This window comes from Chiloscyllium plagiosum, unplaced genomic scaffold, assembly GCF_037043375.1.
Source record: "Chiloscyllium plagiosum isolate Xiang-an unplaced genomic scaffold, Cpla_swu_hap1 HiC_scaffold_6, whole genome shotgun sequence".
In the NCBI taxonomy this organism is placed as follows: Eukaryota; Metazoa; Chordata; class Chondrichthyes; order Orectolobiformes; family Hemiscylliidae; genus Chiloscyllium; species Chiloscyllium plagiosum.
In genome coordinates this window covers 20,897,553-20,910,836 of record NW_028270144.1, presented here as the reverse complement: position 1 = coordinate 20,910,836, position 13,284 = coordinate 20,897,553, and the positions used below count along the sequence as shown (strand labels likewise).

At 39.4% G+C, this 13,284-nt stretch overlaps 1 protein-coding gene across 1 annotated transcript; it reads left to right on the top strand.

The window, feature by feature from the left end:
* The first annotated feature begins 234 nt into the window (after nt 1-234).
* On the top strand, nt 235-11,848 carry LOC122550507 (ras-related protein Rap-2a). The gene is made up of 2 exons (XM_043691332.2): nt 235-743; nt 2,496-11,848. Exons 1-2 carry the CDS (start codon nt 609-611, stop codon nt 2,910-2,912), a joined length of 552 nt encoding a protein of 183 aa, XP_043547267.1. The 5' UTR covers nt 235-608; the 3' UTR covers nt 2,913-11,848.
* The last annotated feature ends 1,436 nt before the right edge of the window (nt 11,849-13,284 follow it).

The following is a 13,284-nucleotide window of genomic DNA, read 5'->3' as shown; positions in this document are numbered from 1 at the left end:
ACCTCCAACGACCCTCGGCGCAGCGATTGGAGCACGGAGGCCTGACGGACGTGGAAAGGGCGGGGCCGATCGACTACGGTGGCCGGGCCGTGTCACGTGAGGAGGCGGCGCGGGCGGCCGAGCGAACGAACGGAGAGAAGTCTGCAAACGGCAGAGAGAGAGAGAGAGAGGTCCCCGCCCGAAAGAGTATGGCGGCGCTGATTGCGGAGTCGGGCAATGGGAGAGCTCCGGGGGTGTAAAGCCGGAAAGGGAGAGAAGGGGAGGGGTTGCGGGAGAGAAACGAAATGAGGAGGAACCTGCGTTACATTCGATGAAGAGAAAGAAGATGGGGAGGGAAGGGAGCGCCGCCGTTACCTTCCTGTGAGGCGGAGGAGCGGCCTTTTGTCTCCCTCCGGGGAGGGGGGGGGTTATTATTTTTTTCATTTCCCCCCCTCCTGAGGAAAAGTAGAAGTGCGGGGTGGAATAAGAAAGGGGTTTTGGGAGGGGGAAGTTAATTTACCCCGCATTTCCTGCCCTCCGATTTAAAAAAAAAACCCACACCCCCCCCCCCTCCTCCGCCGCCCCCACCTTAAAGGCGCAGTGTGTGTGTGTGTGTGGCAGAGGCGGCCATGAGGGAGTACAAGGTGGTAGTGCTGGGCAGCGGCGGCGTGGGCAAGTCCGCCCTGACAGTGCAGTTTGTAACTGGCACCTTCATCGAGAAGTACGACCCGACCATCGAGGACTTCTACCGCAAAGAGATCGAGGTAGTGTGTGTGTGTGTGTCTCTCTCTCTGTCTTCCCCTGCCTTCCCACTTCCATTTCTAACGTTTTGTTGTTGAGGTAGGAGGAGGTGATGGCGGTGAGGAGCTGGGAGTGACAGCAGAGGTTTGAGGAAGCCTCTCCGAGGAAGAGGCAACCAGCATCGAAAGCGAGACGTGCATTCCTGTGGCACCATCAGTGGTCCCACTTGGCAGCCACTCTTATTTATTTTTTGAGGGGCTCTTTAGGGCTGCCAGTCGTGATTGAGATGTTTTCCTTGGAGGTTTTAGCACATGACACCTTGCCCTCAACTTCCTTTCCCCACTGTTCCCCATAGTTTATCGTAGAGGAACGTCTTCTGTGCGCAGAAGGCTCACAACTTGCTTTAACGGCGTTTCTTTTGGGTGTTTTGTGCACTGCTGAGACCCAGAAGACTAACATTTTGTTCCTCCAGGTCATCCTGGAGGCTTGCTAATGCAGGTTGTTTTTCAATGCAAAGGTTGAGCAGATTGGGCCTATGCTTACTGGAGTTGAGAAGAATGAAGGATGTGTTTACTGAAATGTGTAAGATCTTGGAGAGGCTTGACAAGGGATGCAATGGGGGAGTCTAGACTAGGCAGAGTTTCATTTACATTCAAAATGTGGAATTTCTTCTTTGAGGGTTGTTCATGTTTGGAATTCTCTTTCCTGAACAGTGTTTGATTTTGGGTAATGGCTGAATAACTTTGTTTTTCTGTTGTGTGTGATGTTGATTGAGGGATAAATATTGGACAGAATGCTGATGAGAATGAGCAGCCCTGCACCTGTTCGAATTAGTACACATGGGAACATTTAAATCTACCGGAGAGAAAAGAAGGGCTTTAGTTTAACATCTCATCTGAAAACTAGCCTCTGATAGTGCAGCAACCCCCTGTTACTGCAGTGGAAATGTCAGCTTTTTAGTGAGCTTGAGTCATGCAAGTGGAACATCTGTAGTGAGAGTACTATCCCCTGAGCTCTGGCTGTCAGTTTATATAGTTAAAAATTAGAGACTTCATGTACAATAACAAATAATCTTTAGAAATAAAGCTAATAGGAGTAGGTTATTCAGCCCTTTGATCCTGCTTCACCATTCAATATGATCATGGCTGATCAGCCAAGTCAGTAAGCAATTCCTGCTTACTCTTACCTACATATATAAATAACTTTGAGGACTAAAGAAATCTAACTCCTTGAAAATATTTAACGTTCTGCCCTCATCTGCTTTCTGTCGCAAAAACTGATTTACCCTTAGTCAAAGAATTGTAAATTCTGTATACCACACTTCAGGAAAGATGTGAAAGTATTGGACTGAGTTCAGAAAAAAAATCATAAGAATGATTCCAGGAGTGAAAGACATCAGTTAATTGGACAAATTTGGAAGAATTTCATAGCCTTGTGGAAGTCCCCAAGATCCAAGAGGAGTTTGATAGAGAGAAATTGTCCTAATTTTCAGAATGGTTAAAAACCAGAGACCATAAATTTAAGATGAATGGCAAAAGCAACTGTAATATGAAAAAAAATTGCGATCATGCTGCAACTGTTTAGGATCTGGTATGCATAGTCTCTGATGCAATGAAGTCTCTGAGGGGGGAATAGGTTTGTTATCTGAAAAGAAAAATGTCCGAATTACAAGAATAGGGCAAGCAAATGGGGTAAGGTGAATTGCTCTTACAGGTAGCTGGCATGAGGAGAACAGCCACCTCCTGTGCTGTAAGCATTTTGTGATTCTTTTACAGGTGGACTCATCACCATCGGTGTTGGAGATTCTGGACACCGCAGGCACTGAGCAGTTCGCCTCCATGAGGGATTTGTACATTAAGAATGGCCAGGGTTTCATCCTGGTTTACAGCCTAGTCAACCAGCAGTCCTTTCAGGATATCAGGCCCATGCGTGACCAAATCATCCGTGTGAAACGCTACGAAAAAGTGCCTGTCATCCTGGTGGGCAACAAAGTGGACCTGGAAAGCGAACGAGAGGTGTCGGGTGCTGAGGGCCGGGCCCTAGCTGAGGAATGGGGCTGCCCCTTCATGGAGACCTCTGCCAAGAGCAAGACCATGGTGGATGAGCTTTTTGCTGAGATCGTCAGACAGATGAACTATGCTGCACAACCTGACAAGGAGGATCAGTGCTGCTCTTCCTGTGTCCTACAGTAAAACACACTCAGAAAAGCAAAAACCACATAAACTTTGTCAGTTCCTGTCTGGGGAGATGACCACCTCTTCTGATCTAGGCGGCAACTAGATTATTTCTTATTGCTGTGTATAAAAACAGCAGATATCAAAAGAGAGGTTTATGACTTGCTCAGTGCTCATCCTATATGCTAGCATCAAAACAAAAGCACTTTTGGGTTATGACAAAACATTCAGTCAGTTACTATTTGGCAAATTGCTGCCTCTTCTAAATCAGGGGACCCACCAGATTATTTCACACTGTTGTTTTATAAAAAGCAGAGTGTCTTGATGAGAAGCTTTATAACTGATGACCCCTTCCTGTGTCCGACATAAGGAGAAAAAACAAACAATTTGGGTTAGCACGAGACTTCGTATTAGTTCCTGCCTGAGAGATCTTGGCCTTGTCTAACCCAGGAGACCCATTAGATTGTTTTGTGTTCTTGTTTTTTTTGTTGTTTTTGAAAGAAGGAAGGAAATCAAGAGCTTTATAACTCCGATGGAATTGGGGACCAGTGTCCTAAAGGCAAAGCTAATGCTTTGGGTAAAAGCGGGACTTTGAATTAGTTGTGATCTGGGAAGTCTTCACCTCTTCCAACTCAGGTGAAACTAAAGTGTCTCAAATTGCTGTTTGTAAAAGGAGAAGATATCGACAAGAGGGCTTTATAATTGATGATCAGTGCTGCTCTTTGTGTCATACCATAAAAAGGTAATGGTTCCTTTAAACGCAAGAAAAGACTTAGATTGGTTGCAACGAGTGAGTTACGTGTGTTGTGACACAGCTTCAAAAAAAAGAGCCAATTATGTAGTGAAAATTTTAAAACTAAAATTTAAGGTTGAGGATTAGGGCTGCTCTCTGTTGTGTAAATGCACTGATTTTATATTAAAAAAAATTTTTTAAAGGAGCAGTTGTTATGATGCAAGTAGGATGCCCACACCAGATTGATCTAGCTTCAGTCTTCTACATTGTGTTACTGAGTAGTTAAAATGCTTATTGTATAGTGGAGAGCCAGTAACTGAAATGGGAGAGGAGAGTTCTCAGTTCATGTCTTCTGTCGTGAATCAGAAACAGCCTAAATTCTTCAGTTGTTTGTACCTAATAGGATTCATGGGCAAGCAAACATGCAACACATTATAACAGAAAGGAATCTGTGCTGTTCTTCAGAGTCAAAGAGGAAAAAGCAGTGGACCTTTGTAACTCCTATATCGCAAAGTCTAACCAAGAGCATAATGTTAAGGGTTTTCTTCAGTATTTCATCACCTTTTTTCACTGCATAGTATCATACTTCTGTGAATACTGCAGAAGTAATGATAGGTGTTAAGTTCCTCCCTTACTGTCGAGGGGAAAGTACAATGAAGTATTGTGGCTGACTGACGATCATTGTACAGGAAAGAATTGACTAATTCACTTTTTTTTTTCTTTTGTGGATAGCACGTTACCCTGCTCTGTACTCTTGTGTTGCTTTATGTTGGGAAGGAAGAAAGTGAAGTGACTTTTATTTTCTGTCATGTAGTGGAGAAAATTTAAACTGTCAAAATAAATTTAATGAGCAACCAATAATTCAATTTTTATTTTTGCAAAAAAATGAGCAGCTTTACAACCTGACCAGATTTGGCTAATTCTTTTTCTCCACTGTTTAGAAAGGTGATTATTTTGTTATATTGATTATTTGAGAAAATGGCTTACTGTTTTGAGTTTTTGTAATACTTCATAGGGAGGGTCAAGAAGAATGCAAGACTCACTGTAGAAAATTGAAGCTTATTTCGAAAGAGGTACACAACAATTAGGAAACAAAAAGTTTCCTGCTGAACAGAGGAAAATGTTTCTATTCCTGCAAGGTGAACAAATTAAAATTTATGATGCTAAATGTGGGAGTGGTAGTTTTTATGCTGCCATAATACATGGAAATGGAATGCTGGCTGAATGGGTTTAGAATAGTCAGTTTGTTATTTTTGACCAGTGCAGGAACGATGGGCCAAAGGGCCTTTTTCAGTGCTGTACTTCCCTGTGACACTCTGAAGTATCAGCACAACGGCTATCACTAGCCAGCTGTAGGGGCTTGGGAGACTATCCCGTATAAAATGTCCTCATTTCACCATTGTGATTTTAAACGACCCATGTCGCTGAGTGCTGCTTCAGTGAGAAGGTGAGGAGAGTTCCTTGTCCAGTCTTTGTTCTTGCAGGTAAGGACAAGGAAGTATTGAGGAAAATTGCCTCTGTGAGGTTGAGATAAATCTTCAGTCAAGTTTAAAGACTCCTGCGGAATAGTCCTCGCAGACTGTGTGGGAAGAGGAAAAGAATATTATTTCCCATTCCTACAAGCGGCTCAGTCTTCTAATGAGTGTTTTTCAATGGGCGCGATAATATATGAAACTTGAGGATGTGAATACCTGAAGATCACCTGTAACACGTTGGGAAGGTTTGAAAATTCCACATCATGGAACTCAATTTTTTTTTAAAATCACATGTTGCAGTCAATCCAGACAAATAAGATTCAGATTCTTATATTGCACGCTGAAGAATTTATTGAATTTATAGCTTGAGTCTGTGAAAATGAAAAGTCTTTGAATTGATCAAATCTTATAAATTAATAGAAATTATCCCTCCAATTTCCTTCTTTCCTGATGCAGAAGTGGCAAAATTTTATTTTATGAATGGTGCTCAAATACTTTGATTTTTTTTCTATTTTATATCTTTTGAACTAAGAATATACTGAATGCATGGCTGAACACCAGATAATTACTAAAGTCTTACATTGGAGCATCTGTAGTGGTTTAATAAATGAACACAGTAGCAAAGTGTTTTGGGCACTACAGTCTTATTTTGCTTGCTTTGAAATACCTGGCAATTGTTTGTATTTTAATTATTTTAAAATGCCACTGCTTAGTACCAGCAGTTGGAATTGTGGAAATGAGGACCATTTTCTCCAAAGTTGACCCCTACTAAGGGACTTTTGTCAAATCCATAAAAGTTGTCACACACTTGGAGGAAACAAGTCCTTACGTGTAAAATTGATGCATCTTGTATTCAGATTTCTAATGACAAGATTCCCAAAGGAGTAAATCACATGTCGGGTTTTAAGTATGGTGTGCAAGTGAAAGCCTGAACATGTTACTGGGCGCACCCAACATGAGCAAAACAACCTGATTCTCCAGATCAAGGTTTTCCTTCACTTTAAGCTATTCAATTCTTTCATGAAAATTACATCCTGCATCTTCAGTGGTATGTGGTGGATTGTGAGACTTCTAACTGTTGCAAAAAGATTTTCTTGAAAGCTGCAAGTTACGGGTGCAGGTTTCTTTTTTTATATATAGGCCAAGAAGGTTAAAAAGACATTTCTGTGAATTGCAATAGTTTATTTTCCATTTCCAGTACATTACAATAAACTGAAGGTGCAGTAAATGAGGTCCAGTTTGCGTGATTTTATTTAACAGGATGATGGGAACTTAACCTCATTTTATAACGTACAGACTTTTTGTTGAAGCATTCGGAGGTGTATTTTATTCTCTTGTTATATATCAGCTTACGTTTACATTTCCAAACAGTGTCTTGCATTGTTTTTATTATTTACCTGAATGTTCAGATATTTACAGCAATGCCTCGTTTCATATTTAATGACCCCTTAAAACTGATTTGTATGTGTGGGCAACATTCTTTGCAACTCTTTCTAACTGGAAATTAAAGACTAATCTAGTATGGTGAATCTTCTAAACTTTTCAATGCTGCTTCCTTTGCATTTTAAGCTGTAAAACGAAGTTGTGGGCTGTAGCATTTCATTTGCAAGCAGATACTGTGCATGTTCACATGAACGTGCGTGTGTTTAAAGAAAGCAAACGTTTTTTTTATTGCCGTTGTGAATGTAGACAGATTTTCTTTGAGACTAGTTATTCTTTGATCTTCACATGGAACTGGTTCCAGGAAATGTTAAATTTTGTGCTGATACATTTAGTGGATAAGGAAAGGAACTGACGATTTGTGTTCATTCTGGACAATTGAAGCCAGATAATACAAGATTTCACTATCTTGTTTTAAATGTTTCCTATTGAGGATCCCCTCTTACCTGGTGCTAAATCAGTTTGCACAAATTTTAATGGCTAGCTAATAAATTTCTTTTTACTACATGCATAGCACCTGTTTCATTGACTGGATGGTTGACATTGCAAATTATTTCGTGCAAATCTTTTTCAAGTTTGACATGCTGCCTATGAGTTGGGCTAACTGCCTTTTAAACCAAAGGAGGCTCTTCAAATTTGGAATCATTTGCAATGTGTTGTTTATGCTAAATGCTTAATATCACAAAAGCCCTTTGTCTCGTTACTTTAACAGTATTAAACAGCTTAATCGATTAATTTTTAAAAGTTTTAACAACTACAGATATAAAGGCATCTTCACACAGTACTAGGCATTTTTTGTTTCAGAATCAGATTGGGGAGCTAGATGTTTCCCAATAAGTTGTTCCAGTGAAAGAACAAATGTGACTTTTCATAGAGTACCTAATCATGGATCACCAATATCGCAAAGCACTTCTTGTAATAAGAATTTTTTTATGCAGTTACTATACTGCATTTGAATCTTCTATGTTGCCACATTGTTTGTCTCGTTTAATACAAGAATTTTAACTGAAGTCATACTTTTGGGTTTAAATCCCCAAGATTTCCAGCATATTTGATGTATGATTTTGAACAATATTTCTAATTTCATAAAATAGAACACAGAACAAAGTATTTATAGGACACCTTCCAAAATCCAATTGCCCATTCCTAAAAACCCTGATGAAATCCTTGGCTGGCTTCATCACATATTCTTTAATGTAGAACCACTGTTCTTTTATCTTTAAGTGTCTGTTAGAGTAGTTATGAATTCATTTTATTGAATGCAAATCCTAATGCTGCTTTAATGTCATGATAGCTGTGTGGAGGTAATTATACTCCTGTTGTGCCCAAGTTTAGTATATTTCCTATGTATAGGAGTAGTTGATTCTTCTAAAGATGGTGTTGCTTTTGGAGCAATGAGGATAATAAAATAAAAAACTTCATAGATCTGGAAGCTTTCTTGTGTGTAGTTGGTTTTCCAGTATAGTTATGCAATGTGTATGCTCAAATGTTGTTTTGACAATGTATCATTTATGATTGTATAAAGGGAGCTTTTCATAGGCAAAATCTAATTCCAATCTTTTTCTTTTTGTTTGTTTTATGAAGTGAGGTTTTATTTAATCACTGCTTCAGCTAGTGAATAAACATTAAGGGCAAAGCTCGACATCTGTTAAAATCTTGTAAGAGTGAAATTGAATAGGGACTTGTGTAGCTGTACCTATATATTGGCAGTGATTGTATATGAAAATATTGGAATGAGTGTGACTGTCTCGCCTGTGTTAAACTACCAGGAGCTGCTGAACTGACTTATTCCTGCTGTTCAGGCCAGGCTGTTAACTTGAATTTGGGTATCCGCTCCATATGTTTTTTTTTGAGTAGCAAAGTTCTCTTGGCTACAGTTTTCCCCTTGCATGAAGTCATTGAATTGGAACCATCTAAATTTAAAGCTGCAAAAGGTAGTATACCCCATTTTATTAATCTTCTATCCTGAATTCTAGGGTGTCCAAGATCCCAAAGTATATGGTTAAATTAGGACCAGTTTGGTTATTGGCCTTTAGTGGAGGAAAGGCAAAGTTTGGATAAGATTAAGGTGCTATCGTGGAGTTTTGGTGGGAGTGTGATTAAATATCTAACTGAGGAAGTCTTCAGGGAAAGTAGAAGTGAAAGAATGTGATCCAACAAGATATTTATAATTTATTGTAATTTTGTTGCTATGTTCACCAGGGGTGTAGTAGGACTCATTGTGGGTATTTGATGATATACACACCAAATTCCTACTTGCAAGAAGGAACTAGAAACCTTAGGTGCCAGTTAATATTCTGCTTGCAGATTGAGAAGTTTCATGCATAGAACTCCTTTCATGGTATCCGCACCACAACAAATGTCTTCAAATGAAGACCATTTACATTGTTTTCACTATTGAAAATAGTTGTAACCTGTAAATGACCAAATACATGTTTGAGGGATTAATGTTGGACCTCTGGGTAAACGGTGGGGGGGGGGGTAGTGTGCACGCATTGGCACCCGACAAGGCAGGTGGGACTAGTTTAGTTTAGGATTATGTTCAACGTGGACTGTTTGGACTGAAGGGTCTGTTTCCGTGGTGTATGACTCTATATCCTCAGGATGTGTTAGCCAAAGTTTTTCTGCTTTAGAAATGGGGGTTAAATCAATAATCTTCCAAAGTGAGATTGTTACACCTGGAACTGTTTGGCTGCTTGGGGATAAATTCTGTAAGCAATAGGATGGTTTTGGTAATACTGGATAATTGTGAGCATGAGTGTTTTTCATCAGCTTCGAATTATTAGTTAATCCACTCCTATCCCTGTCATCTTTATAAACAATAAATGGTTAATACTGCTGTTTCACAACACGAGGGACCCGGATTCAATTCCTCCCTCTGGCCACTGTCTGTGTGGAGTTTGCATATCACGCTGTGTCTCTGTGGGTTTCCTCCCACAGTCCAAAGATGCACAGGTTAGGTGGACTGGCCATGCTCAATTGCCTCATAGTGTCCAGCAATGTGCAGGTTAGGCGGGTTAGTCATGGGGAATGCAGGGTTACAGGGATAGCATAGGGTAGGATTCGGTCTGGATGGAATGCTTTTCAGAGGAGCAGTGTGGACTCAGGCTGAGTGGTCTGCTTCCACACACTAGGGAGTCTATGAAATAAAGTCTGTGCATCCATTTTAATAAGTATGCTCAGGGTAATATAGAAATATCTTGATCTGACTACCTGCAATTGTTTTACTTTTAGAAATGGATAAACAGTTATAACACTGAATATTTCAGAAGAAAAATTGACAGTAGGGTTGCAGTTTCTGAGAAACACCTAAACACACATTTCTGGAAGTTCCCAGATGCAAACAGGAATTGATACTCTGCAGTGTATCTTTACTTAACATGTAATATATTTCTCCTTACCTGATTTCACATGAGCCTAGTTATGTATATATGCAGTTGAAATAATTTGAGTTAATTGTGCCAGTTCTGAGTTTAAAGCCTTGCAACCATTACTGGAACTATCTGCAAATCAATACAATACTGTTGATATAAATTACTAGAATTTGATCTGTGGCCACTTTGTAATGAGGAAAAAATTGTCACCTGTGGTTTGGGTTGGTTTAAATTTGCAACTTGTGTGTTAAGTGTGTTCATATGTGGATAGATATATGATCATATGAGTCACCTGGCTGAAATTTGAAAAAATATTTTAATGCAAGTGAGATGTATTCAGTTCCGTTGATCTAGGTTATCTAATGTAGGAACCCATTCGCATTCTGTCCAATATTTTCTTGTGATCATTGCCAGTATGTAGTCATAGCTCTGTGTATTTTATTTGCTTTGCAGTTCTGACCCATTTCCAATTTTGCGATTCGATTGTTTTAGGAACTAGCAAAACATTTGTTAAAGGTTTGAAAACCACTGAGAATGACTGACTGAATATTTAACTTTTGCATAAGTATAGAAGCAGTGGGCAGCCCAACATTAAAAGATTTTTACTGTTACTATAGCAAAGCAAGTAAAGACCCACGACTGTTTTCTTTTTTTTATGATGTCAGATCCATTTGAGATTTGGGGGTAGGGGTTTCCAACATTTTCCACACTTTCCCTCTTTCTCTCCTTTCCCCCCCAAACACACACTATTTGTTAATGGAGTAGGATCACCCAGGAGTCAGCCTGCTTATTTTGACGTGTACACACTTAGTGGTAACTACCGCTATCATTATGAAAATAGCATGTCACCTTCGCATTACACCTGATTCTTCAGAATGATTTGGAGCCACATCCACAGTAAAGTTGTAATGCAAGTATGAGGCCTGTAATCTGGAGTGACGCAACTTGTGAAAGCAATTGAGAGATGTTCTACAATAACACGTAGTGTGAAGTATTTGGCATTAATATGATGTCAGTGGAGGAGAGAAAATGTTCTGAATATAAAACCATTGGTGATCTAGTGTGCATGTCAGCTTTGTAGTAGTGTACCAGGGTGATGTTGTAAAAGTTCTGTTTACAAATGTGATGTTTAGCATACCAAAGTATCATGGACAAGGGAATATGACTATGTTGTGACAGTGTTAAGGTACACTTAAGCTTCTGAAACTTTTTGGCAGTAGATTCATTCCAACAGTCTCTGGGATTTGAGGAGGGAGTTTATTCATGTGAAACTTTACGAGACCATGTCCTATCTAGTACATGGAAAGAGTTGCTTCAAGTGATTCCATAAGACAACTAATGCTATGCTGCCTCACCAAATGCATTTTTTTCCTAATATTTTAACATTTTTGATCTTATTGAAAATGGTTGAGCTGTTCCCTTAGCATCTCCCAGCTGCCCCAACTACCAAAGCTTCAAAGTTAAACCTGTATATTTTGCTCTGGTAAAGAATGTTGCCTTTAACATATTAGTTTTGAGTTCTGTTGGTTTTAACTGTAATGTATCAAATTGTTTGCATTCCTGTTAAAACTAAAGATTTATTGGTCAAACAGCCATTCTTTGGACATTTTTAAAAACTTATTTTATATTACATTTGGCTTTAATGGTTTTCTGAAGCTGTTTCTCTGTATTTTTATTTTTGTTAACTTTGTTTTAACATTGGTATATTTTCAGCGCTTCCCAGAAGTGAATTAAAACATAATGTTTTGGCAGTTAGCTGTCGAGCACTAATGCAATTGAATACTTAATGGCACCATTTTTACCAGGTGTTGACTGTGGTGTAGCCTTGCTGTTTCTGAATTGAGCAAGAAGTGTAAATATAATTCGATGCAAACATGTCAACTGTATTTGGATTTAAATTATTTTAACAAAATTAAATTTTATTTAATGAAATCTAACTCGTTTTTGTGCCTTCATGATAAACAATTCTTTAAGAATTTCATCCTTTCAAGTTGGGAATTTGAGCATTGCAGGCCATGGAAGCGTTGAAAACCAGCAAAGCATTTTTTTTAATGTTCATTAGGTCTGGGCACCAAGGACAAAATATATTTCCTCATGGCTCTTGAATGTACCGGTGAGCTGCCACTTTAAAATTGCACAGTTTGTGTTATTGGTTCATCCACCGTGCTATAGACAGAGTTCCAGAATTTTGACCCAGCTACAGTGAAGCAATAAAAAGGTAAAAACAATGACTGCAGACGCTGGAAACCAGATTCTGGATTAGTGGTGCTGGAAGAGCACAGCAGTTCAGGCAGCATCCAAGGACCTTCGAAATCTGAAGAGCTTCAGGGCAGAGGAAATGACCTGGGAGTTGCAGTGGGAAAGGGACTCCCTGATTTCGAAGCTCTTTGGATGCTGCCTGAACTGCTGTGCTCTTCCAGCACCACTAATCCAGAATACAGTGAAGGAATGACATTTGTAAGTGTATCCTTCTATAGATAAGGAGATGAGAAGTGCATACAGTACATCAGGTTCAATCTCCCCATTTCTGAGCAATTGAAACAAGACTTCTTTGTTTCAGTACTTTGATTCTCTTGCCTCTGCCTTCTGAATAGCTTGCCACTCCTACATGCTAGCTTTCAGTGCCTTATGAGCAAGGATACCTAGATCCTTTTGGACATAAATACAATCTCCCACCCGTGTAGAAATATTCTGCTTTGGGAGGAATGAAAGTGCAGATACTTAGCTGTATATTAGCAGATACTTGCCAGGATAATTTTTGACATTTTATTCTGTTTAAGCTTTGACTGCCTGAAATTCCGCAGCAATATGCTTTTGAATGGAGTTTGAGCAAAGCTGTGGACTATTTTGCAGTTAATCACTCATTATTCCCAGGTCATCTAATGCAAGTGAGCTGTTTTATCTAGAAATTGAGGTGCAATCTGCAAATTATTGCTGAAATGTTTTGAGGAATATCTGCAAATCATACACTTGCTCTGAGGCATCAGATGAGAATCTGTAATTGAGCATTTGATTTATAGTAAGACTGAAAATTGGGCAAGGAAGGAAGGAGATTTGGGGTAGAAATCTGCATTTGTTTTCCCCTCATTGACCTATGGCACATGCTTGTTTCCAAATGTTGGTGTTCAAAATCAAGCTTCGTTGAGAAACAGGCTAAATTTGCTTTTTACTTAAATAGAGAATTTTGCAGTGAAAAAGAGGCATTTCAGAATTTGGGGTTTGTGAGAGGAGTGAACTAGTGGAGAGAAGTGAAGAAGAGAATGCAAGAAACCAAGTAATCCTGTCAGATTAATTTGCAGCATGCACACCAGAAAACCTGCAGGGATAGAAGACGTTTTTAAAAAAAATTTAGGAGTAAGGCTGTGGAG